Source organism: Callospermophilus lateralis, chromosome 9 (assembly GCF_048772815.1).
Source record: "Callospermophilus lateralis isolate mCalLat2 chromosome 9, mCalLat2.hap1, whole genome shotgun sequence".
Classification (NCBI taxonomy): domain Eukaryota; kingdom Metazoa; phylum Chordata; class Mammalia; order Rodentia; family Sciuridae; genus Callospermophilus; species Callospermophilus lateralis.
The window spans coordinates 15,259,058-15,286,157 of NC_135313.1; the positions used below are offsets into that span (position 1 = coordinate 15,259,058).

The 27,100-nt window shown below is 39.5% G+C and overlaps 1 protein-coding gene across 3 annotated transcripts in view; it reads left to right on the top strand.

Moving 5' to 3' along the window:
- The window catches only part of Pax3 (paired box 3), an 89,156-nt gene that overhangs the window by 42,764 nt on the left and 19,292 nt on the right, over positions 1–27,100 (top strand). For 2 of the 3 annotated variants that reach the window (XM_076866087.1, XM_076866088.1), the window contains exons 5-6: positions 17,263–17,468; positions 26,630–26,795. In XM_076866087.1, the coding sequence (XP_076722202.1) occupies positions 17,263–17,468; positions 26,630–26,795 (372 nt within the window). The remainder of the gene's footprint in view (positions 1–17,262; positions 17,469–26,629; positions 26,796–27,100) is intronic. The other variant, XM_076866089.1, reaches the window with a different exon arrangement.

The following is a 27,100-nucleotide window of genomic DNA, read 5'->3' on the forward strand; positions in this document are numbered from 1 at the left end:
CCAATCACATCCCACAACCTACAGTTTTCCCCACTTCCCAGTGGTCCAGTCAGCCATGAATGAATTAATCCACCCATGGGGTCAGAGGCCTTATGATCCAGTCACTCCCTCAAAGCCCCATCTTGGAACGTGGATGCACTGGGGACCAAGCCTTCAACGCATGAGACTTTGGGGGACATTTCAGTTTGAAACCATAATGGTAGTGGTGATGGGCTTTGGTGGTGACAGGGGATGTAGGGATGAAGTTTGGCACAGAATTCCTAGACATTTGCATGAGAGAGATTGAGCGCCAGTTTCCACCTCCACTCACACTAGCTGTATAACCTCTGAGTCTCATTTTTTAAATCTGTAAAACGGGGGATAATAATAAGCTTGATCTGAAGATTAGATAAAGGAAAGTAAAGATGTGTGGCATGCTTCCGGGGCATAGTTAGCACCATAAAATACTAACATAAGACTAGGTAAAAATTTTCCATCCAGGTCCATACAGTGAATACTTTTGACTTTGTGGGTATCTAGTCTCTGTCACAGCTACTTAGCTAGGCTGTGTGTTAGCATGTAGCCTCAGAAAATACCCACATAAATGGGCGTGGCTACATTCCCAAAGATTTATTTGTGAACACTAAGATTTCTTGTCATTTTCCTGGGTCAATGTTAGTCTTCGTTTCCCACCATTAAAAATGTAAAAAATAATTTTCTTAGTTCACGGGGCATACAAAAACAGGTAGTGGGACATGGTTAGCTGAACACAGTATAAACCTTCACATGTTCGATTTGGAGGTATTATTTCATCTCATCTATGTTCATGGTGATTCTTTATATTAGAGTTTTCTTGGCAACCTCTGGCTGCATAGTAGAGCCATCTCAGAAAACTACTGTGAAATTATGATGGGGTGTTGACAGTCTTCCTCCTTCATCTGAGATTGATCATATACAATGGGCACTTCTAGAGGACAGAGGACACATTGGGGTAGGTGGTTCTTCATGAAATACCAGTGTACCTTTTCTTTCTTACTTTTTGTCTTGTTTTGGTACCAGGGATTCAACCAAGGGGCACTCAACCACTGAACTATATACTCAGCCATTTCTATTTTTAATTTTGAAAATTATTAAATAAAATAAAATTAAATTAAATTTTGAAAATTATTAAATCAGAAATTATTAAATCTTAGGGCCTTAAATTATTAAATCTTAGTTCCCTGGTCTTGAATTTGCAATCCTCCTACCTCAGCCTCTGGAGCTGCTGGGATTATAGGCATGTGCCACCATGCCTGGCCCAGTGTGCATTTTTAATGTTGTTTTTAATTCAGGATTTTTGTCATTTTTGCCTCTAAATTTTCATGTTTAACTGGGTGTGGTGATGCATGCCTATAATCCCAGCAACTTGAGAGGCTAAGGTAGGAGGATTCCAAGTTCAAAGCCAGCCTTAGCTAATTAGCAAGGCCCTAAACGATTTAGCAAGACTCTATCTCAAGATAAAAAATATAAAAGGGGTGGAGATGTAGCTCACTGAAAGAACACTCCTGGGTTCACTTCCCAGTACCAAAATAAAATGAAATAAAAATCCACTATTAATAAATGCTTCTTTAATGCTTTAGGAATGTTTAAAAACTGCTGAGATAAGTAAAAATGAATGTTCTGCCAATTTAAAGATATGAAGAAATATAGAGAAACTTAGTTCTTAATGAGTCATTGGGGCAAAACTGTGTGAGGTCCTGTACAATAATCAGAATTTAAGGAAGCTCTGATGAGAATAAAACCACACTTTTAGATGCAAGTCAAAAAAGAAATATAAGGTAATATTTCAGTGAAATTCTAAAGCCCTTGTGACTGAAACAACCAACCAATTTAACCAAAACATCATTTTGTCTCTGAACTTTCTAACTGCCCCATTTCTGCCACCTCTAGGGCACACGTCTGTCTGGCCTATGTTCCCCTTTTCATGATAATTTCCCAAGATTCCATGGTGTAAATATTTCCTATACAAGAAGTCATAGTTGATTACTGTTCATTGAATTACAAGGGATATTTATTCTTGTCACTCTCATTTATTTATGTATCTATCTATTTATTTTGCAGTCCTAGGGATGGCACCAGGGCCTCATGCCTGTCTCTACAAGGCTCTACCACTGAGCCCCAGGCCCAACCCTCATTCATTTTCCACTTTAGCAGGGGGATGGCAGTATTCATCTTTTAGGTACATAAATATTTCACAGTTGAATAATGCATTGAACTCACTTAAGGTTGTTTTGAAATTCTTATTCTAGAAATATGTCCCCTAAGCTTTTTTGGGGGGTATTTGCCAATAATGGAACTACTTGTATTTTTTAAAAAGAATACACATTCATTATAGAAAAAAATATTTAAAATAAGAGCTCACAGTTTATTTTAGCTCCTTCCTTCCTTTCCTATATATTTTTGGGGGATATTAGGAATTGAACCCAGGGTTGCTTTACCACTTAGATATATCCTTTTTTATTTTGAGACAGGGACTTGCTAAGTTGCTGAGGCTGGCCTCAAACTTGGGATTCTCTTGCCTCAGACTCCCTTGTCCCTTGGGGACTTCAGGTATGCCCCACCATGCCTGACTCAGCTGAATTTCTTTTGAGGCCTGTGAGTGCAGGGCAAGTGTCCAGGGAGGATTTGGACTCTTGGGAGTCATTTGGAAGGGTACCATGATATTCATGAGATATTTCTACTTATGATATGTTCAGGTTCCCAAGACATTTCTCTAACTTTAGATCACAAAGCAAAATGGCTTTCTGGATTTATCCTGCACTTTTTGAATAATGATCATGATCACACTTTTTCATTTACTCTTGGGCTGAGGTAGTGGCTGCTCCACGGGTTGATTTCAGTTGTCAGTGGAACTGGGGAAGAAACCTTCTCCTGTTGGAGACTCTGGGTCGTTTATACTCATCAGTATTTGTTGACTTGCTTGTCCCTGCTGTTTCGGTGGTGGGTAGAGTCGCTGTCATTACTGGTGTTTAGGGACAGTGTACACTGTGTTCATGGCAGTAAGAGCTGATGTAGAAGGAGTGGGTCTGTCATTAGGCTCTGTCTTCACCAGAGGTTCATGAGCCCAGTGGGCTTATTATAAAGAGACCTCCAGGGACTTCCCAGGTAAGGGTTCTTCCTAACTGCTGCAAAGGGATTTCACAGTGTGTCACATGGTCATATGATTTGGTAAATTATGTCAAAGGAAGCTGGTTTTGTATATTTAAAGAGAACTCCCCAAATTGTAAAAGTTTCAGGTCCCCACACACACAAAAAAATGGATCTGCTTCTGTTTTTGGACTGGGACTCACTCAATCTCTGTTGAAAGAAGGGAAGAAAAATGTCTTTGCTGATAGATATGTAGGATTCTGGAAGTTGAAGCACAGATGATTTCCAGTTTTCAAAATTCTAGCTAAAGCAGCACATTTATACAAAATATGAACATCTCTAGAAAGTCGTGGGAGACAACTTTAAATTATGGTGTTCTCCTGATTTCCCCCCCTGAAGTTTCATGACATTGTTAACTACCTAGGTAGACCTTCCGGTGCTTCAGTAGGTTTTCTTCTCTAGCCATACTCTCTCTGAGCAGGCTCACACATTCTTCCTTCTCTGATTTCTTCTATTAGGAAGAGGAAGGCACCCAAAGAACACCCTCCCACTTAATTGCAGCCTGAGTAGAAATAAGGATGGGGATTTGGGAGGCATGGTCATTAAGGACAGGCCCCTCTGATGCCCTAGGCCTTTGAAAAGTTTTCTTAAAACTTGTGGCCTATTTGTGGTGACAGTAGAGAGAGAGAGAGAGAGAGAGAGAGAGACATGTTAAGAGTGCATTCAGTGGTTCTTGAATGAATTATGTACCTGCATTATGTGAATGCAATGGGAACATAATGGGCATTTTCTCAGCCCTCATAGAGAGAGATGGGTAAATGTTCTTATTTGCACATTCACATGCAACTGCAGGTGTATAGGAGCACATTGGAAGGAACACAGCTACACAATCTCAGAATACAAGTTAAATTCTCAGATGTAAATGATCTTATCAATCAATATTTTGTTATTACTAAAACAAGGAAATATTTATTCAAATATTTGATTTTTAAAATGTATAGCCAGTCAAGAAATTTTTAAAAAACTTTATAAACATATTATTATATTATGTGGAACAAAAAATGGAAAGACATGCAGTAAAGGAGTATGATCTGACTCTATGTATTGATCTATTATTCATCCATATATCCATCTTTTTATCCACACAACCATCCACTTATATACTCTGTTTAGTTTAAAATCAGTATTGTTTTGGATTCTAGAACTAACATTATTTCTTATTTTTAGATATTATGTAATTTTAATATTATAATACAATATACTTTTATAATGTGAAAATAAAATTTCACAATGAAATAAGCAAAATAATGTATTATTTTGTCGAAGAAACTCTTAGGAATGGGAGATAAAGCATAGGTATAACTTGAGTTTTAATTGAACTGGCAACTGTGTTTTTTTGAATGTCAGCATCTGTCCTGACAAATTGATGATTTCCAGTTAAAAATCACTGAATGGTATGGATGGGAGGGAGGGGTGGAACTATGTTTGGCCTTTACCCAGATAGTCTTTAATTTACTCAAAACTGCAAGGGTCCAGGATACATTTCAGGTCCTCACCTCCCCTTCTAGTTTCCCATCCAAACTTTGCTAGCTCAGAAAGACTTGTTCCTGGAAACTTCTGGGGAAAACATGGTTGGAGCCAACCAATTGACTCTTAAACTACTTATTATCTTATTCCTCTTCTTTGTTGGAAAGAAAAATTGATCTTTCTCTTCTCCTTTCATTCCCTTCTTTCTCCTCTTTTGTTTTTCTCTCCTCCCCTTCTTTATTCTCTCCTATCTAGTACTTTTTTACTAATTTCCCTCCAGTCTGTGAGATTGTATCTGGAAAGGCAGTGTGGAGCTGAAGGGCATTTGTCTGATAATTTGTGTTCAAGGTTGTTCTTAAGAAAATCTTGCTATGTTTTCCTGGAGTTAGATTCCTGGGTTATTTATTCATAATGTCTGTGGATACACATCAAAATGATCAGATAGTGAATTGCTCTAAACAGTACTTTATTTTAGCCTCTGAAAATGCCTGTTAATGTAAGACAAGAATTTACCTCCAAGCAGTCAAAGTTCCTCCCTAGGAAAACCAAAATCAATGTTGGCATTAAGGAGAGGCCACATAAATGATATTTAATTTATTTTAGGCTGGTCGCTTGATTCTTGGTCAGCTCAGTCTTCTTGTTTAGACTTTGGGAGCACAGAGTCTATTCAGTTCATAACTACCATAATCATTGATCCCACAGCCTGGGTGTGTGTCCTAGGTTCTGGTGGGTTTGAGTAACCTTGGCTTCCATGTTGGATTCTTAAGGCAATTGGCTATGTGGCAAGAGCTGAGTTGTCTTTGGAGTGGGCACATGGACTGGCTGACTGTGGGCAGGGCTTTCAGACAAGGAAGCGGATAAGAGATTGGATGATTCTCTTATTTCACAAATTTAAGAGTGTCTACAATGCCGTCAAAGTTTTGGTGGCCATTTTTTTCCCCACAGAATATAGAGACCATCTTTCTCATACATAGGGCTGGGAAAAAAGAAGGTACCTGGGGATTAGCTGAGGCTATGTCATGGGAAGGAACTGTGCATGTTTTACAAATTGTTCTTTCTTTAAAATCAGCTTTTGAAGCAGATATCTTAAGCCCCGTTTTGCTGATGAGAAAACTAGTTCAGAGGGCCATGAAGCATGCTCAAATCAGACAGGAAGAAGCCAAGTGGGTACTGAAGTAGTTGGCCTGACTCCTAGGCTATCAAACTTCCACCGTGGTACCAAACTTTTTGTCCAAACCTTCTCTATCCAGTCTTTTGTTGCTTAGACACCAAGAGAAAACAACATTTCAAAAAGCAGCAGTCCCTACTTCAGGGACACACATCAGCTGTTCAGTAATTTGGCTGGTTCGCCTATTCTTCCCTGGGGTTCTCTAGTGGGATGTCACACTGATCTGAAAGTGCACCTTCCAGATTGGAACCTTATACTTCCGCAGGATGAAGGAGGGAATCACTCTTCTGATTCATTATCCCCTTCCTCCCCGCCCCAGGGAAGCACTTCTCACCCAGTAGGTATCCCATGCACCATTTCTGATGATGTTGCTACTAATTCCTTTGCCAGCAAAGATTAAGCTGAGCCTTCTCTGTTGCCTCCAGGAAAACTGTTTCCTCTTTCATTTATGTTCAGTTATTAGCTCTTTCTATCTTCCAACAAGCAAAAATTGACCCAGATAAGATTTGGATTTTCAAAACAAGTTTCCTGTGTTGCCCCCCCCCACCCCCACACCTTTTCCCCTTATAGAACCCAGTAGAAAATGGGAAGCAAAGAAACAATCTTGAAATGCCATATGGGAAGAGTCAGTTAAAGCATCGCACGCACATTATTTTGATCTCTGTATTAAAGATCATAAGCTGATCGAATCAATGGTTCTGTTATTTAGCAAATACCGTCCTTCAGCCTTGAGAGGGTCTCCATCTCTGTTGCCCCAGGGCATGGCTGTGTTATCTCTTACACATTCTGACACTTTCCTGGGTAGAGAGAGGATCATGACGGAGGGTGTTTCACCTTTTGAATTTGAGTTCCATATATTATTCATGTTTGCATCCTTGGTACCAATGACAACATCAGCTACATCTTAGGCACCCGGTAGGTATTAGGCAGTCTTCTTTCTTTCTTATTTTCTTATTTTTTTTTTCCTCTTTTCTAGCTTAATTCTGTTGAATGATGTATGATTCAGCATAACCCTATTTGCACTCTGGGGGCTTTGGTCATAAAATAAGGGATCGGCGGCCTCTTCCAGTGATCCTGTAGTTTCATAGATGGCATTTGGCTTGGCATTTTAGTTCTCCTAGTCATTAGCTTTCTTACCTCCTTATATAGGTTTCTGGCACACAAAGTGCAGTATTTGGCTTTCTTCTTAAATCTGCCCTTCTTCTGGTCTTCAAACGTCCCGTGCCATCCTAATCCTGGCAAAGCTTAGTTGTGGATAAGGCTGTTTGGGTTTCATGTGTCTTTGGGTAGTTTGGCCTTAATAAGTGCTGGCAAAGGCTTTGTTTTGTTTTCTACCCCCTGAAAAGCTCTGTGTAACCTACTACCTCTTCCATATATGGAGCCTTAGTATATTTGTTGACTTTAGAACAACTTGGGCACACCACAGCCAAAACATTTGCTAATGGAAAATACAGATGAAGGTAGGACCCTCCTTTGTGTTCGTCAGTTACGCCATGTGCCTTACTGAGCGCATTGTCTCTTGTTTAAAGCTCCGTAACTATCACAGAGGTTTAGGTTTCATAGCAAGAGTTCTTTTCTTAGTAACTGTACGTAGCATAATTTTCACATACCCCAACCACCACTGAAAATATTACTCACCTTTCATGCTCATGTTTTCCCAACTGATTTACAGGATTGACTGTGATATTTGAGTCCTGGCTCTGTAGACCAGGAAGAAAGAAAAAAAAAAAAAAAAAAAACCAGTGAAGATATTGGCTACAATTTTTTTTCCAACTCACAACAGTCCTCCTCCTCAAATGACAAAGCTAACAAGCTCTTGCATTGGCCTGTGTTCTCATGAATCAACCAGGTTGGATCACTCTCCATCTCATCTTTTTCATCTGTAGGTTGGGGATGACAATCCCCCTTCCAAATAGGGTTTTGGTAGAGATGAAGCGCATGTGCACAGGTCTTAGAGGGGAAGGGTGGCGAAAGCTGTTAGTGGGCAGTAAACAGCAGCTTTGCTTATATTGTTGTTACCATTGTTAAGTTAATTTTGCCCAACTTGGTGAAGAAACTGGAAGACTTTTGAGAGATCTCTGTTCTGCCTCTGATGAATCAGTTCACGGTGATATGACTTCAGAAATAAATCTTTGTACATGGTAAGGAATAAACCACACTTAGACCAAAAAATGTGGTTTCAATTCAACTGCAGTAACAAAAACACAAGCTAAATCCCCTTATAAAACTAGTCTTTGCAACATTAGTTTTTTTTTTTCTTTTTTCTTTTCCTATGAAATATTTTTCCCAAAGGAAAAAAGGTGAGAATGTTTGGGAAAATGAAGTGGCTAGAAATGATTATTTTAACCTGCTTGTTTTAGGATCTATTGCTGATGAAATTAATGGTAATCAACCCAGAATGAGAACAATTCTAATATTTTTGCAGTTTTGAATAAAGATGCAAATGGAAGCAAGTTACATAATCATTTTGTGGAACTTGGTCTTATGTTCCTTTTCAGAGAGTTTATTTTTTTCATTCATCTTAGAAGGTCCTATTTATTCGTGAGAGATTGAAAATTCCCATTGTTCTTTCAAATGGATTGTGTTATTCTGTTCTTCCCCCCAACTCAATTCTGTTGAATATCTATGAGTTGTCACATTTTTAGTAAGTAATAACTGTGTCAAGCTGTGCTGACAAAATGTCCCAACATAACTGTTAATAAGCATTGTCATTTTAAGCATGAAACAGTTTAGCTAATGATTTATCTCTTATAATGCAGCACTTGGGCAGCTGTATGATTCGTCTCTTTAGCAAGTCAAGTAATTTCTTTAACAAAATGTTAAGCACAGATGGGCCATAAGCTGTCAGTTAACTATTATTGTGCCTACATCTGCTGGCTTTCAATGCACTGTTTTATGTATCCAGTCAGTCACTTAGCTGCAGCTCCGTGAAAGGCTGAACCTACTCTGATTGGCAAATAAAATGTTCATTTGTCTCTTCTTCCTATTGTTTTGTTTTGGTAACACATGTCAGCGGCTCAATTACCCAGTTCATTAACAGCTCCCAAAGGACACGATGGCCAGCCCGTGATAAGAGGGCAATTGTGGCACATATGGTCCATAATGGCCTCTCTCTTGGCAATTGTAAATAAAAGCCACTTGGCCCTTTGCCTTTCACAGGAGAACTACTGTTTTCCTGTTCCCCTTCAGTGTGCAGATTACCTCTCCTTGCTCCATGCAATCCAAACCAGGGAAACCAGAACATCACTTGCTGCTTCAAGAGACACAGAACCAGCAGTGCCTCTTAATTTTAATTATGCCTGACTTTTAAGTTCTGGAAGGGGAAAGTTCTTATCACAGGAGACTATTCTTAGGAAGCAGTTAGCCAATTAATTAGTTAACTAACCAGTTTTCCTAATTGAATAGCAACACATCTTCCTGGTCCTGGAGTCTCTATTTCTCTTTGAAATGCTCTGGTGGCAGTTATCATGGAATTGGAAAAAGCCATTTAAAAAAAATTATAGATGGGAGTCTTTTCATCGGGTGGGTTTGGGAAGGGTGATCTCATCCTTGTGGGATGAGAGAGATTCATGTCCTAAAAGAAGGAATTCTTGTTCAATATCTCTCTCTCTCTCTCTCTCTCTCTCTCTCTCTCTCTCTCTCACACACACACACACACACACACACAAACACTCTGAAGACAAAGAGTTTAAGAAGCCAATGGGCTAATTTGAGTCAGTGTCAGGGTTCCTAAACCAGGAAGATATTTCTTCATGGCTTCAAGCCCTTGAAAGGAGGTGCTTAAATAGGTACAGCTTGGTACGTATTTTGTGGCTTCTTTAAGCAAAACGTAGCTTGTTATCAAGGGGTAGGAAAGGGTGCAAGCAGGTTTTTATTTACATATTCCACTGAACACAGCTATTCCAAATATTCAGCAGCATGCATGAATGAATGAATGGAGAAATCAGTCTTTCTTTCCAGATGGTTATCACAGAGGAAGGCTTTTAAATAACTAGTGGCTGATGGGAAAAAAAAAAAAAAACAAACAACAAAAAACTTCCTCTAGAGGAAATTGTCTCAAGGTGATGCAGAGAGAAAGTCAAAGTTATCCCCACTTTAGGATGGGGGGTCTTTGGAGCCACGTGGCTTAGCACCTCTGAGGCAGCTTGGCCATTATGCCGGTTTCTGTTTGTCAGCCCTCACCTTAAATAAACACCCAACAGTCCTTGTTGTGCATTTAAAGTGACTCCAGGGCGACCAAGCACCCTGCAGCCCTCCTGGACCGCTCTCCGCAGCCGCCATTCTCATAACCAATCTGTACTCTCCTCCCAGGGCAGCCGGCACACTCGGGGAGTTGTTGAGTGTCAGGGTTTATTTGTGTTATTTTGATTAGCCCCAACCTGGCAGGAGCTTATTTTCCTTCTAATGACCTCGTGCTGTGAGACTGCAGCTTCCGAGGGAAGGGCTTGGGTCAGAGGGGAGGGGAATAGCGTTACATTTCTCCAGCCAAAAAACAGGGGCTGCTGGGCAGGGACAGGAGTAGGTGCGTGGCTGGTGGCTCTAACCTTTTCTTGAGAAAGCCGGGATAGCCTTGCCAAAGTGTGTCATCTCTTTTTCTTCCTTCTTTTTTTCTCACTTGCTCTAGACTCTTTTTGCTGGCAGAAAATTGGGGCAGAAATTTTAGAGGGGACTCAAACAATATCTTTCTATTCCCTAAATAAAGGATTGGTAAGGTCAGAAACCATCTCTCCTGGTTTTCCAGCTAACAAAATCACAAGTACTGAATTCTAGGTCTGGGTTAGGAATTCTGAGATCAATTTATTGATAGAAGCTCTAGCCATACCTTTGTGGTAAGTCTTGGTTTGTTCTTCTCAGAGGTGTATCTCTTTACTTTTCTTGACATATGTACAATTTTACAATGTTGCCATACTTCCTTAGTTTGTGAATTAATGTGTAAGGGAAGTTTGCAGGTGCTGATCTCTGGACTGGCATGGATTAACCCCTACTGTGCATCCATTTTAACCGACCCCCCCTTCTCTGGAAAAAAAAAAGAAACACCCAACCTCCCCTTTCTCCTCCACTCTGGCTTTCTTTGTGTCTTCTGCACCCTGCCAGGCAGGTGTCAGAACCCTGAATGAGGGTAAATGCCCCGTTGATGGATTCCACAGATGGAGCGTGGAAATCGGTAGAATAGGCTGCAGCCACAGGCCATTTCTTGGGATCCAACAAAAGCCTCCAAATAAGTCAACAAAAATCCCAAAGATCACAAAAGGAAAATGTCATTTGTCATTTACTCTGGGTCTGCGAGGGAATATCAGTCTTGCTTCGTTCCTGACTTTCACCCGAGTAAACACAAGACAGGTCATTCACATCTTTCTCAGTGTAAAAGGGCGACTTCGGATCAGAACGCAGTTAGCTGCCTATTGTACCCTTCAGTGTTGATGATAAAACTCGCAAGCACAGGAGACAGTTCTGCAGTTAGCCAAGTGGGAGCATCAAACTTTGAGTTGACCTGCTAAGGACCTTCTAGAATGTCCTTCTGAGATACCTGCAAGTGGTGAGACAGGGTCCGAGAGGAATTCTGGAGCTCTCTGGAAGATCTCTCATTTTTATCGTGTTCCTTTGTCAATGACACACAACTTGGAGTGAAAACGCCGACAGGTCTAGCTCAGAAAGATGAGAACAGAAGAAAAAAGACTGTCGGATTTGGTATGAGGCCATCTTAGAGAAAATGAAGGATGACTAGGAAGTTTGGCCTCCAGAGATCCCCCACCTCCTCCCGGGTCTGTAAATCGCATTGTGTTATATCCAGGGCAAACGCAGAGTTTAAATGGTTGTCATGTTTTGATTCTTTAATTATTCAAATGAAAGGTCTTGCTGAGAAGAAAGACAATGTGCCAGATTCATGCTTGTGAATTATTCTGTTTCTCCATTTTTTTGCCTGTCTCCCATCTCTGAATTATATTTGTCTGGAAACCAATAATTACAGAATTCCATGTGACTAAATCCCTATAAAATTGAGGCAAGATTTCATGTTTAATAGTGTTAACTAGGATGAAATATTTCCTGAGGCTATAGAAGATGTCGCAAGGGGCCAAGGGACAAAGACATACTCTCTAATTCTGTAATTCCTCCTTTAATTAAGCTCCATGGTAGTGCTTTGGCCTCCTCCTCCCTGTTAGACTTGTTTCTGAAGGAAGAGTTTGTAATCCTGTGGGTGAATCGGTTGTCTGCTGGATTCTCTCTCTTATTGACAGTGTCCAGTTTCCCAGGTTTAATTTCAGGAGTTGATGTGGAAACATTGGGAGAGCTGAAAAGCTGGCTTCTAAAATCTGAAATTAGTTTTAGGTAGAAAGAGAGGCGATGGGCTTTTCTTGTAGAATACAGAAACACTCAGGCACCTAGTGAGAAGCGATGCTTTCTAGGGATCACTCTGTGGTTTTTGCTGCATAACTTATATTTCAAGTTATTTGTTCCTGCACTTTTGTTTAAGAAGAATTTTACAGCTCTTGATAGAATTTCAACAAGTGAAAAAAAATCCCTCAAAAGAAGACTTTAATAAAGATGTAAAATAAGCCATCAGTTTAACTGCTTGTGTTTAATGTCACATTCTGGACGAACCCTGAGTGCTAGGACCAATGAATGGTTTACAGTGATCTTGCCAGGGACTGAAAATGGTCAGACTGTGTGGATTTCTTCCATCAATTCAATATCTTAGAAAAACCAATTTATTTCTTGGTGCTTTATTATTATTTAAAAGACTGGACCTTGAACTTAGATGGAGTTCAATAAAAATTTCATTGAATTAAGTTGAATTCCATGGGAAAATTTGTTGATTTTCATATAATATTAATCCAACTGTACTATTTTCTGTAGATTTCATTTGATTCTGGGAAGTTTTTGAAAATTTGGGAAAAATGGTGGTATTAGTTTAATGATTGATGTTAGAATTCCTATTTTGGCTCATTTCTACTGTCCTTCCAAAGGGCAATGTGTGTGTGTGTGTGTGTGTGTGTGTGTGTGTGTGTATACAGGTATGAAAAGAGAGAGCATATCTTCTGATGTCACACAGGCCTGGCTTCCTTAACTGTGTGATCTGAGTAACCCTCAGAACCTCAGTTTCTTTTTCTGTGGTGTGGGTAAGTATTCACTTCCTAGGGATGAATTGTAGCTATGTGGGGAAGGGAGAGAACTCTTTATCCTTCCCAAAAGGTTTGCTGTGACACTGAATCAATCTCTAAGTTGAGGAATGGATTTTGCAGGGGTCTTGGATAATAAATCCAAACTTTCAAAATTAGTTACCAGTAAGGATTGAGATAAAATCTGTCAATTGCATTGCAATATAAAGCAATATAATTCCATTTAGAAGCCTGTGCATTATGCATTGATGTGCATTTTCTTAAGGGAGCGAATTTCAAATTTGAGAACAGTGAATAATAAAGCAAATTTTGTTTGCCAAGGCATCTGTGGAATATATGATTAAGCAACTTAAATGCAATTGAATATTTTCTTTTACTATTAAAGTAGTACAGTAGTAATAGCCCAAAGAGGTTAAGTGGAATCTAGTTGCAATCCTAGCAGTTTATCAGCCTATATAAGAAAACTGTCTTGCTAACATTGCCTGAAGTTTCAGTGTCATAGCATTTGGTATTCTGTACATAAAGAAAAAAAAAAGATATAATTTCTTTCTATTAAGTTGCTTAAAGGAAGGCTTGATTTTACTTTCATATAATATTTAAGACTTTGTATCTAACTTATTCTAGTAGCTTGAATAAACTGAATATATGAAATAGATAAACTCCATTAAAATGGTTTTTATGTGCTATTAAAGTGGGACTTAAATTTTAAATTTGATCTGGAAAAAAACTTGAATGATTTAATTCAGACAAATTCAGGTGAATTAAGTTCTGTACAAATAGTAAATTTTATTTCTATTGAGTGATATAAGAAAGAGTAGTATTTTCATCTTTAGAAAGAGTTAGTTTTTCCTAGCTGGTAAATTGACCTGGGATTGCTGACTTTACATATTTTAAAGCCCACATCCTTTTGGGGTTTACAGATGGGGAAAGTTAGAATTAAATTGTAAGATTGTGGCTCCATATTGCCAAATATGATCTGTTGGTTCAAATAATTTTCTAGTAGAAAAATCAGGCAAATAATTTCCTCAGTGTTCTTTGAAATGGTGCTGCATGGAGGTTTTCCTGGTTAGATGCACATTTTCCATTGCTTTTAGATGAGTAATCTAGCAATAAACACAGCTATTTGCTAGCTTGTTAGAAAATTCTATCTGTAGTGGAAAGGGTTGTCCTATTGAACTCAAAGATTCTGAGTCTTTTAAAGTCATCTTGTGGTATTTCTTTCTCTTAAAACACACACACACACACACACACACACACACACACACACACAGAGTCCTTTTTGAAAAAAAAAATTAGTAATTATTCCCCAGAAAAATGCAGGATACAAATACTCACAAAACTTTGCAGATAATTTTTGAGAGTTCATAGATCCCTGAAGCTCATCTCCATAGTTGTTGGGAGACCAACTCAGAGGAGCAGATTTCCTCTTTTTGAAGATGTAAAATAGTGGAAGAGGAATAAGCGTTTAAGCAAAACTGAAATTTGACCATGCACCTTTTTCATCAGAACATGTACTTGTTGAGCACCTACTGTGTTCCAAGGGTTCCCGCAGTGAGCAAGGCATAAAGGGGCCTTGAGCTCACAGAGCTTATTTTCTGGGGGATGATGATTGTTAGGGTGCCACATAGTGTCTTGACCCTCAGGATTAATTCTTGCTGGTGCTTGTAAATTTAACCAGTCTTTTTCTTCAGAAACCAGAGATGATTTTGATTAATTGACCTGACAGTGCATGGCACATCATATTTACTTGGGAGAATTTAATAACCCCAGAGACTCCCAAAGGAAACATGAAAATTTCCACATACTATTATCCTAATGGGATCATAGTAGGAGAATGTGCAAAGATTGAGAGTTCTCACAGGCAGAGGAAGCTTTCGGTCATTTTTTTTTTTTTTTTTTTAATGTTGTTAAATTTTTTTTTTTCCTCTTTTTAATCTGAATTTACTTTGGAAAGAAAAGTCAGAACAACAGACACTGGAAGCATGAAGCTAAATATTTATTGTCTTCCTAGGGAAATGAGTAATTTGCTTCTGAGGAAGCATATTATTTATAATTTAAAAATATGTAGAAGTGATTTTTTTTTTTGTTAAAGTACGGTGGAAAATATTTCATATAGGTGGGAATTTTGAGAGAGTAAAGAATTAATCTAGAATATTCAATAGAGATGGTCCTCCAGGTGTTCTCTAGCACCAAGTAGAATCAATATCCATCACCTGGCGAATGTGTTAGAAATATAACTTCAAGGAGCCCAGCCCAGATACACTGAATCAGAAACCTTGAAAGGAAGCCAGTAACCTATGTTTTACTAAACCCTTCTGGATGATGGTTATGGTGATTTTGATGCTCTAAAAGTTTGAGAACTATAGATCTACAATTATATCCAAATTATTGCTTATTTAGTTGATACTTATCACATATATATGCATGTAAATCATATTGGGAGCTTCGAAGTTTATAATGAAACACATGGCATATTTTTAGCATGTTTATTTTCCTTTAAAATATTCTCTTATTTAAAGGAAGTCTGATTTTAAGTTAATGCTGAAAATAAGATTTATATCAAATGAGATAATTTTGTACTAAATTAGAAAACATATTTGAAAAACCAAGTATGCTAACACAGGCTAGATACATTATATATTATAGTTCTCTTTTGCTTTCACACACGAGGTTTTGCTTTCAGGTATATATTTTTTTAATTTGTCATATATATTACTAATTCACTCTTCTACTTCATTTCACAGTGTTTAAATGTGCTTTGAATGTAGAAATATTGATATATTAGAAACTTAGAATCATATCTCTGAGTTCATTTTGGATATGCACATTTTGAATATCTTATAATTTATACTGAAATAGAATGAAGTTTTATATGTCTGTAGGGCCGAGTTAAGTCTGAATTTAAGAAATCAGAAGTATAGGACATATTGCATTTTCTCATCGCTGCTAGTACCACCCTTGCTGCCCAGCTCCTATCAGCCTGAGGGTGCAAATGAGTTACCTTAATATTAACATAAATAATCTACAATTTTCTGGCTTGTTGTCCCCATTTGCTGACAGCATAACGCAGCCCCTTCTCTGGAGGACGCCCCTGTTCTTTGGGGAGTTTTCAGAGTGTATTCAGATGGCTCAGGAGCAAGGCTGCGGTGGTTCCTATGCTGGTCTCAGGGTGTTTTCCTGATTGCTCCAGTGTCTGGGGAAGGCTGGTTCCCTGTCCAGATGCCCTGTCTGATGTGTCCTCAAACCTTAGAACCTTCTATACATATATAGAGGTCAACAGGTGCTCTATTGTGGTCACAACTTCCTTTTCTGGGGAAGCCCTAATTCTGAGCCCCTATCAGAAACAGGGAGACTGCTGCTCCACCCCTTCCCATCAGACGGGGGCCTGGAAATGGGACTTCTCATGCCCCCAGGACTTAGAGCTTGTTCTTAATGGGTGAAGACACCTCTTGTATTGTTATTGTGAATTCCATGCCATTCCTCAGTTCCCACTTCTCCTTTCTAGGCACCCACACACTAAAATTTGAAGGTCCCTTCCCCTTGGGGATCCAGGAATACAGCTTTGTAGGAGGGGTCACAGCAGGCATAGGTCCTATGTGGTCATCCAGGGCCCCACCCTGAGAAGGGTCTTTCTGTGCTTGGTTTCTCAAAGGAGGCAGCTGTCCTGGGCAGCCGCCCACCCACTCAGCAGAGATCCAGACTCTGCACTTCACCTTAGGGACAGTTTGCTCTACAATGTCTCTTTCCCTTTTAGAGTAGTTGCTTAGATTTACATTAATAAAACAAAAATTCCCCTTAGAGCATTTTCCAATATCTGGCAATGAGATACTAAATTCCAACAGAACGTTTTTTTTATAGGACTAGTAGAGTCTATAAATATATAGGAATCCTGCAATAGTGGACTATTATTGGCTTCTTAGACATCAAGTTAATTTTGGATGTCTTTCTTTGAAAGAATCATATTTGTTTACAGATTTTCCAGTGTAAAAGGTTGGAGAAAATTTATCAGAAACCAAATTAAATGTGACTCATTCATTAGACACGAATGGAGGACCCATTAAGTACTAAGTGCAAGACTATAAAAACGGACTAAGGTCCACTTCTGTTTTCTGAGAGCTCAGAATGACAGATGCCCAGGGCAATGACTTCTGTACAGGGATCAGGGTGATAGGGTAAGGGAAGAGATTAAATATTGTTTACTAACATAGCGCTGTCTGGAGTGGCGTGGTGTTTGTGGAAGGCCTTGGGAGTGTACTTTAGGATTCCCATCACTGTGGCTTGGTCAGACTTGCTGTTTTGATTCATATTTCATCATGTTTCCCCCCCACCCCCCTGTGCTTTTAGCCTCAGCACCTCAATCAGACGAAGGCTCTGACATTGACTCTGAACCAGATTTGCCACTGAAGAGGAAACAGCGCAGGAGCCGGACCACCTTCACGGCAGAGCAGCTGGAAGAGCTGGAGCGTGCTTTCGAGAGAACCCACTACCCTGACATTTACACCAGGGAGGAACTGGCCCAGAGGGCGAAGCTCACTGAGGCCCGAGTGCAGGTACTGGCACCCACACTTCCCCGGCCCACTCGATGCAGATAGGAGACCCACGAAGGTCTTCTCTTCTGAAACATGCTTTAAACCAAGAAAACAAATGCATTAGGAATGGCACCAAGTGGGGATGTGTGTCTTCAGATTTTGGCTATTACTAAGGAAATATGCTGGTGATATTTAGGATGCACAGAAGTTCATCTTATTCATGGTTGTTCCTCATTTCTGGAATCCTTACTGTGTACCAGGTACTTTAGGGATTTGGAGGTTAGTCCTGAGATAATAGCAAACAAATTTTTTTTATAACTTTATTTTATTTATTTATTTATATGTGGTGTTGAGGATCCAACCCAGAACTTCACGTACCGCTGAGCCACAACCCCAGCCCCAATAGCAGACAATTTTTGAGTGGATGTTCTGTTTCAGGCACTATTGAATTAAGTCATCAATCATTACTAGGTTGATACTATCATTACCCCTACTTTATGAATGAGGAAATGGAAACTTGGACTATTTAAGTAACTACCTGTGGTCGCACTGTTGCATAACTAGTGCACAGAGATGTGGATCCCATGCACTGCATCTCTGGCCTTTCCATTAGGAAAATGTACAAAGGTGCATAGGTAAAGTCCTTTCCTTTAAAGACCATAGCACTTCAAGTACTTACACAATTTTAATAATATATTGAATTATCTTTTGAACTCTTGGAAGTACTCGGAGCCTTCTGGAAATGGCTACTTAGATGTAACTTGTTTCTACTGAATGTAGAATATTTATATCATCAGTGGGGACCTTTGCCCTCAAGTTAGTTTGGTAGACTCTAAAAGACAATAACCCGGAGCTCCTTGCTGCCCCAGAAGTTGAGTTACCGTACCCAGAAGTTACTCCCAGTCATCTGATTTTCAGAGTCTAAGTCCTGGTGACACCATGGCAATGAATCAGTCAAGAGACATGGTCCCTGGATTGGGGCAGTGCTTCACATTCACAGTGCATTACCTCTCTGATGACAGCTCTTTACAGAAGTAGCCTCTTCCAGCTTGCACAGTCTAGGTAGAGGGATTGTTTTAGGTGGAGAAAAGGAAAGGACGAGACCCTAGGGTACATAGAGCGGTCAAGGATAGACGGCTGTGGGACAGAGGGTGGAGAGAGTGTGTTAGTAACAGGGAGTCACATGCACAAAGGCACAGAGATTGAAAGTGCTTGGGCGCCACCTAAGATGACCTTGCATTTTCACACAGTCATTGGGAGACAGCAGTGAACAGTCCAGTTTGCTTAGAGCTTACACAGCTGCAGCCACGGGGAGAGAGGCAAGCTGAGGACCTCCTGTGGAGGCTGGAGATTCAGCCTGGCAGCTCACAATTAGTGCTACTGGCAGTGGGGGCTGTGGCGTGAAGTCAGTAACCATAATGGGTTGGCGAGGAAGGGATGGTGGCAACAGGTACTCAGAGGTGGAATGCAGGCTGTTGGTGGTGTAAGACAGAGGAGAGTAGGAGGTGAAGGAAGAGTCACCAGGGGTCATTGGGCTGATGATTTAAAGTTGGAACTGTTGAATTCCTCTGCCCACCTCAGTGGGATCCAGAGTAAAGTCATTATGGTGTGTGGTTAACATAGGTCATTTTTGTCCTGGGCAATGGGGAGAAACACACGGTATCCCAGTGACCAGGGTGAAGCAATTTAATAGTTCTATCATGCTGTGATATTATGATACCATATAATGCTGTTATAAAAATAAATACGTGAGACCTATTTTGCTTTGATTGTAGCTCTGTGGTTACTGGGTTTAAATGTGAAGGGACACATTAAGCGTGGACATTGAGTGTCTATTTCAGGATTTAGCTCCTATGCTCCATGGTTGGCCAAGCCCACATCCTGGGTCTGTGGTTCTAAAGATAGGTTGAAGATCAGTTCTGAACTCAGGGAATCAAAAACCAACCTTTTTTTTTTTTTTTAATTTAAAGAGATGAGACAAGGCAGGTGATGGGAACTGAAGGGGTGTTCACTATTGCACTACCTTATTTCTGCCTTTGTCAAAAGTAAGGTTCGGGACAGACAAAATTTCAAACCCCAGTAGCTTGCATGGTACCCAGCATTCTCATGTGGCTCAATGAATGTCAAAGGATAATAGTAATGGCCCATTAACTTCCAGAGGACATGGGATCAAACCAATAAAGAGTGGTTCATATTTTTCTGTACAGTGACCTCCTTTCCAAAGCAGGGTCCTCATTAACGTAACAGCTGTCTTAATGTGGCTTTAACCCGGTGACTCCTTACATTCTTTATGGCTTTGTTCGTTCCCTGGAGACACATCATGTCTTACACCAGGCTATGATCTACAGCCTAACAAATTCCCTAGAACACCCAGCATATGGACCCTTTACTTAACCCAGCAGGAAAAAAGAAGGGAGTAGTTAATCACTGATTAAAATGCCAAAAGAAAATCTTGTAGTTTTTAGAAGGATCTGGGAAAGCAGTAGCTAAGTCAGCTCACTTTGAGTGATAGCCAGAAAGTGTGAGTTAGTTTAATTTGGGGCACCTGGGAAAACCGAGCCCCAAATACCCCAAACCGCAAACCATGTCTACATTCCCTCCTCTGCCCCTTCCCTCCATCCGAAGGAAAAATATATCTAGACTCTTCTGGATAGAGATGAGACTAAAGCTGTAAAAACATAGGTTTTTGTCAGTGTTTCATAAAAATTCATTTGGACAGTAACTGTGTTGTGTTTTTCATGGCCAAATCTGAGTACATGATCTGAGAACTAGTGTACAGCAAAGACTATTTGCCTAGTAATAACAACATTAGAAGTAAAAAAAAAAAAAAAGACTTCTGAATTTACTGGGGTAGCAGTTCATAAGCAAATGATGACAAGCATTACATATTTAGGGGGCAGAATTATTTGCAAATATTTATGATGTGAAAAAGTTTTAGCAACTATTTCATCTAAGAATTCCATGGAGAAGGCACTTTTCTCCTCTATCACCATGATATTGGAAGATAGGAAGGGATGCTACTTGTGGAAATATCATTTAACAGGCAGTCAGACGATGTGGGTTTTGGTCCCCGCTTGCCAGAAATGTTTTGTTGAGAAAGTCACTTAATCTTTCTGGGCTTTAATTTTTGCCTTTTAAAAAAAAAAAAATAACTTATACGAGGTAAGTTAGATCAAATGATCTTAGCCATTGACCACCAGAATATTCATGGGTGAACTTTTGAATATTCATGGGTGAGTTTGAGATTTGTCACAGGTTGTGTGTGTGTATACATGTGTGTACACAAGTATTAATTAGGGAAGCTGGATTTCACCTTCTCAATTACCATCTCTCTTACATCACAAATTAAAAACTACTAGTATGACTAGGATATATGATCTCTCTGGACCCTTTTGCATTAATAATTTGGGATTCTCAGGGAAACTTAATGGTGATTTAAAACCACCTAACATATCTGTATAGACTAGAAGTTAAGATAGGTATAGAAATACTCTGAACTCCATAATGAAGCAAAACTATGACCACTCCACAGCTCTCCATGGGAGATTGTTTCTGCTGTATGAGATGCAGTTGAACGTGCTTTTGCAATTGTCCATGGTTCTCTGAGATGCTCGGGAATGTGACATTCCTGGCCAAGGCAGGATAGTAGCAGTGATAAGAGGAGAGGAGAGAAAGGTGATGGAAATGAATGAGAGAGGGTCCAGAGAAAACAGCAGCGTGCCCCACGTTTTCCACTGTGCTTGGCATTGCAGTATGAAATGTCACCAAGATTAGTGTTTAATAAAGCATTTTATGGGGCTGGGGATGTGGCTCAAGCGGTAGCGCGCTTGCCTGGCATGCGTGCGGTCCGGGTTTGATCCTCAGCACCACATACAAACAAAGATGTTGTGTCCGCCAAAAACTAAAAAATAAATATTAAAAAATTCTCTCTCTCTCTCTCTCTCTCTCTCTCTCTCTCTTTTTAAAGAAAGCATTTTATGATCTCCTTGTGAATTCTGTTTCTAAGGGTGAAGTGTTACATTCTCTCTTCATTTTTTTTTTTTTCAATTTACATTTGAAATAACACATCTGGAGTCATGTCGGTTAGATTGCCTTTGAAGACAAAAAAATGTGAAACAGTATTTTACTGATGGGAAAAATTAGGCTCACACCATGGGACAATTAGCACCAGTCAACGAAATTTGGAAGCCAGTTTGACCTAAGCTTCCCTTCAAGTCAAACTGGCTTTTGAGTATTTGAGGTGTTCTTCGGGCACTTTCCCAGTTACTTATTGGCATGTAAGGCTTTGGCTGTGGGCCACAGAATGAGGAAACAAAGCAAGTCTTTAAATCCTGGTTTTCTCAGACATAAATATCAGTGTGAGACTTTTAATGAAGAGGTAACATTTTGCATTTTATTTTTTAAAAATATATTTTACTTGTTGATAGACCTTTATTTTATTTACTTATTTATATGTGGTGCTGAGAATCAAAACCAGTGCCTCACATGTGCTAGGCAAGCACTCTACCACTGAGCTATAACTCCAGACTCTATCATTTGGTTTTATTTTTGGCCGTGCTAAGAATAGAACCCAGGACCTCATGCTGCTAGATGAACACTCCGCTGCTGAGCTATCTCCATAGCCAAAGGCTGACATTTGTTGAATACACAATGTCTCCTATATATTCTTTGAAGTGCTTGATTCCATCTTTTTACATTGTTACAACCATATTGCAAGGTAGTTTTTTAAAAAAATTTCTCTTTAGCAAATCAAAAATCAGAGGCCCACCATTGATAAGCAAATTGTTCAAAGTCACAGAAGTAGTAAGTCAGGAGCTGGAACACTGCTTTTGCTGTTCTGCATTGAAACCTTTTGTGTCCTTATTGTGGGGAGTACTCAATTTCCCCCAATTTCTATTGTTGAGGATCTGAATAAGTTGGCTACTTTGCTCATAAAGAGAAAAATTTACGAAAATCTTATTCCTCTTTGGCAATTCATTATCTTTTTTTTCCTGGTTATTATGATGTTTTGGGGAATCTTTCAACCAATTTAAATTTTGCCTTGAAAAGTTTTTTGATATCTGAGTATTCCTGAAGTTCATATGAAGATCATTTTCCAAAAAGGTATAGTTTTATCACTGGACTCAGTACAGAGATGTATAGGGAGTGAAAAGCCCAGAGAAAAATGCACGGGGCTCTAGTTTATCAAATGAAGTGCAAACTTGCTTTGAGGGTGTTTAAATGTATTATGATATTACAGTGCAATTACAGGCAATTAACTGTGCCTAAGAATAGGCTACCAACCAATGTTGGAACCTGCCTTCACTTCCTTACCATGCAAGAGTGACCTGGGAAGCCAGGCCATGTGCTGTGCAGAGAGGAACATTGAATTGAATTACAGATCATAGAACCACATTATCAGGTATGTAGTTGACTTTGTAAAATTGGCAAAGACATTGGTGGAAAACTCATATTCTCTCTTAGAGGATCAATCAAAGACCAGTTTGTTTCTCTTGTTATTCTTTTCAAAACTGGGAAAAAATATAGTAATTGCAACTGAATAATGAATACTCTCCATTTTTTAGATGAATTTATTTAGTATTTTACACTCACATATGTCATTTACACATGTCATCGATGATCTCTTAGGAATTAGTGATTCTGTATTGAGTTATCTAAGACTTCTGAGTTCCAAGAGATTTTTTTTTTCAGTTAAATATAGGAAGATAATAGCGTCCCAGGATCTCTGTGCTTTGTCCATTTGGGTATTTAAAATGAGTATTTCAAGGGCATCATTTTCTACTAAAAAGAGAAGATATGTCTCTTCTGAGTTTCAAAGCATGAAGAGGGCAAAGACTACTTCTCAGCATTCAATTTCAGTATATTTTCCTTCAATTTTTTTTTGCAGGCTTTGCTAGTTCTAGGAAATGAAGAAGGGTGGCATTGGTAAGATGATAAAAAATTTAGTTAAATGGTCAGAGACAGGAAGGCCAGTCCTCACTATGCCCTGGTTCTCTCAAAAATAGCCCTCTGAGCCTAAATTTAAAGAACATTTAAATTCTTGCTTTTGGGAAACTCTTGCTGAAGGCTTATTTTTCAGTAAATTAAGATTTGTTTCTCAGCAATTTATCATCACCCTTTTTGTAGACATAAAATATTATATTGCAAATATGAATTTTAAAATAAAACTCTTTACCTCTCACCCCTAAACCAGCTCCTGGTGGGTTTACTGAAAAATCTTTTAAATTTATGTGTGTTATTAAAAAAGAAAGAAAGAAAGAAAGAAAACAAATCTCAAATCCTTACACTCCTAGACTCTATCTTTTGAAGGAATTTGTAGAAAGTTCTGATATTTTTTCTTTATGATTTCAGCAATGACCTTCTTTGTTTTTAAAAGTTGAGTTTTGGTCTGGCTAGAACAGTAGGTGAGATGGGTGGGGAGGTCAGGCACTGCTGCCCCGTGGTAAATCTCACCTGGTTTACTTATCTAAAGGTCACAGAGGGAAGCTGGCACAGAGAGCGTGGCAGCAGCTCTGATAAGAATCCGTGTGTATCTTTCTGAGGTCTCCATGGAGGGTCTCACCACTGCATCGAGGATGGTAGATATATGCAGGAGCAGGATCACATCTGAACTTTGGGGAGTTTATTTTTCCTCCCAGTCTGGCACGTAAAGCCAGAGACATGCATTGGTCTAGCAAGGTGTGTGGGGCCACCTTGGCTGAGTGGAAGTGCCTCTTTTACCCTGAGGGTTTATAATATGAAGCTATGACCACAGTAGGGGGTAGAGTAGGGTTTACTCAAGCATGAATGTGACTCTAACACAGTTTGTCCCCAGCTCTTCTTTGAAAGTGGATTTCTTTTCTTTTTTTTTTTTTAATTAACTAATTAAATTAGGTATATATGACAGCAGAATGCATTTTGATTCGTTGTACACAATTGCAGGACAACTTTTCATTTCTCTGGTTGTACACCATGTAGCGTCACCCCATTTGTGCAGTCATACATGTACCTAGGATAAGGATGTCATCTCATTCTATCATCTTTTCTGCCCCCATTGCACACCCCTCCCTCCCCTTTGCCCAAAGTTCCTCCATTATTCCCCTACCCCTAACCCTAGTTATGGATCAGCATCCACTTATCAGAGAGAACATTCAGCCTTTGATTTTTTTGGAAAATGGTTTTCTTACCACGATGCCTCTGGGAGTCTGGGTGACAGGCACTCAGACTTGCCAAGAGAAAACAACAAAGCCAGACCCCAAAGGGCTTGCTGTTTGTAGTTCTGTTACCCCAGGTGGCAATTTATTAAGTAAAAGCTCTGATTCAATTATGTATCAACATGGGAAATATTGATTTACCTTCTCTTCCTGTCGGAAAAATAAAGAGTATTAAATGTTAATATTTTGTGGAAGTGCAAACCACCTTTCTTACCAGTGTTGTAACCATGGCTAGAGAAGAAAAATCTCTTTTTCAGACATATTGGGTGAGTAATAGAAGTTTGAGCAAGTGCCAAATTGAGTCTTTTGCTCCAGAAGGAAGAAAAATCTTTTCCTATTATATTTTGTAAATCATATGACTTTAAGTAATAATTCCAATCAAGTTGTAAAATTGTTAGTATTGTCCTAGAAGGAAATCAAATTTCACTTTTTTCTTAGTCTGGTCAAGTCTTTCTACTCTGTATTCTGACCTTCATCTGGAAAGATTCCTGATGGAAATCATATCCAAACTGTAAAATGAGCTGCAATTTTGCCTCCATTCTAAAGATGTCCCGATCTTCTGTACTTTGAAACACGGAGCTTTAGTGAGCACTTATTTTGGTCTCCTTGACTTCTCTGTGAGCTCCATGAGGACATAAGCTGGTATAGTGGCAACCCCTGCTCAGCAGTCTGAAAGGGATGGTCAAACGGCTCAAAAGGCTGGAAACCCTCAAGTGCAAGGATCCTGCCTCATCCACTCTTATCCCTCCAACCTCAAATAAAATGCTTTGTTCATGTTAAGTTGTAATGAACTTCTCTTTTCTTTTTGGCTGTACTGAGGTTGAGCCCAAGGGTACTCTACCACTGAGCCACACTGCAAGCCTTTTTTATTTTTTGAGACAGGGTCTTGTTAAGTTGTCCAGGCTGGTCTTGAACTTGTGATCCTCCTGCCTCAGACTCCTGAGAGGCTGGGATTACAGGTGTGCACCACCACACCTGGCTTTAAAGAACTTTTGATTAAAAAAGAAAAAAAAGAATTTCTTTAATTGGTAGAAACCTTCTCTTGCGGTAATCATTATGAGTGTACCTTGGAAAAATTACCCCAAGTTCTATGTTTACATTCTGCAAATAAAAACCTTGGATAAGGTCATGTAGCCCATTGAAGGCCTTATATGGCAACAGTTTAGATGTTCAGTTACATTTCCTGTTGCCATTTTGCCCTTTCTCTCCACCGACACACACACACACACACACACACACACACACACACACACACACACAATATTTGGACTTTGAATCCCTGGAAGTATTTTATTATATTACATTAGCACAGTGACCAGCACAGAGTATCATAGGTGCTTTAAAACTATTGAAAGAAATGATAAATAAACTATTTAAGATGAAAAATATTTTAATTTTTAGAAACACTTTGGCCTTTATTTCTATTGAGATCAGTGTAAGATTTTAAACTTTGAAAGGGATGGTCAAATGGCTCCATTTGCTTATCCTCTGGCTCAATTGATCTGATTATCTCGGAGACATGTCCATAATGACTGTGGAAATACAGAGAAAGACTGATAGGAGCATAAAACACAAGGCTTGGTGTATGTAATAAGCAAGGTCAAATTTAAGGTGGTCCTGTGTGGGTCCCAGAGCTCATGAGTACTTGCCAGAAAACCTGTGGTAAGAAGGTGGATGGGTGCTGATGGTCACAGTGGAAAGCTGGTATAGTGGCAGCCCCTGCTCAGCAGTCTTCACCCTTAGTTATCACAAAGATCATGGGGCCTTCTACAAGACCATGGAAGGTCCTCCATGTCCTCTGCTGACCCCTGACCTTTCATTCTGCTTTCACCATTGACAATACTCCCAAACAACACCAAAGATGGAAGACTCTTGCATCTCTATGCCCTGCCAGTAAGGGGCCTTTCATCTGTTTTAGCATGAAAAATTCATTAAGAATGTACTATTATTTCGTCAGTGAAATCCTCAAATTTTAAATTAAATCCATAGGTCTGGTTTAGCAACCGCCGTGCAAGATGGAGGAAGCAAGCTGGCGCCAATCAGCTGATGGCTTTCAACCATCTCATTCCGGGGGGATTCCCTCCCACTGCCATGCCGACCCTGCCAACATACCAGCTGTCGGAGACCTCGTACCAGCCCACAGCTATTCCACAAGGTACACAGAAAGGAAGTCACTGAGATTAGATGTAACTACTAATCGCTCTGTCTGGTGGATATTTTATTATACAGTGAATTCTTTCCCCAAGTTGACCTCGGAGCTGTTTGTATGTCAATTATGTGACATCAGGTTGTCTTAAATGTTCCTGCCACATTTCAGAAACATAGTTTGTCCTAGGAAATATCTGAATCTCTTTAGATAAACTGTGTTGTAATGAAATTCTATTTCAGTGTTTTAAAAGGAATAAACATGGGATTTGCTTTTTTTCTTGGTTAGAATGTTACTGCTCCAATTTGTAATTA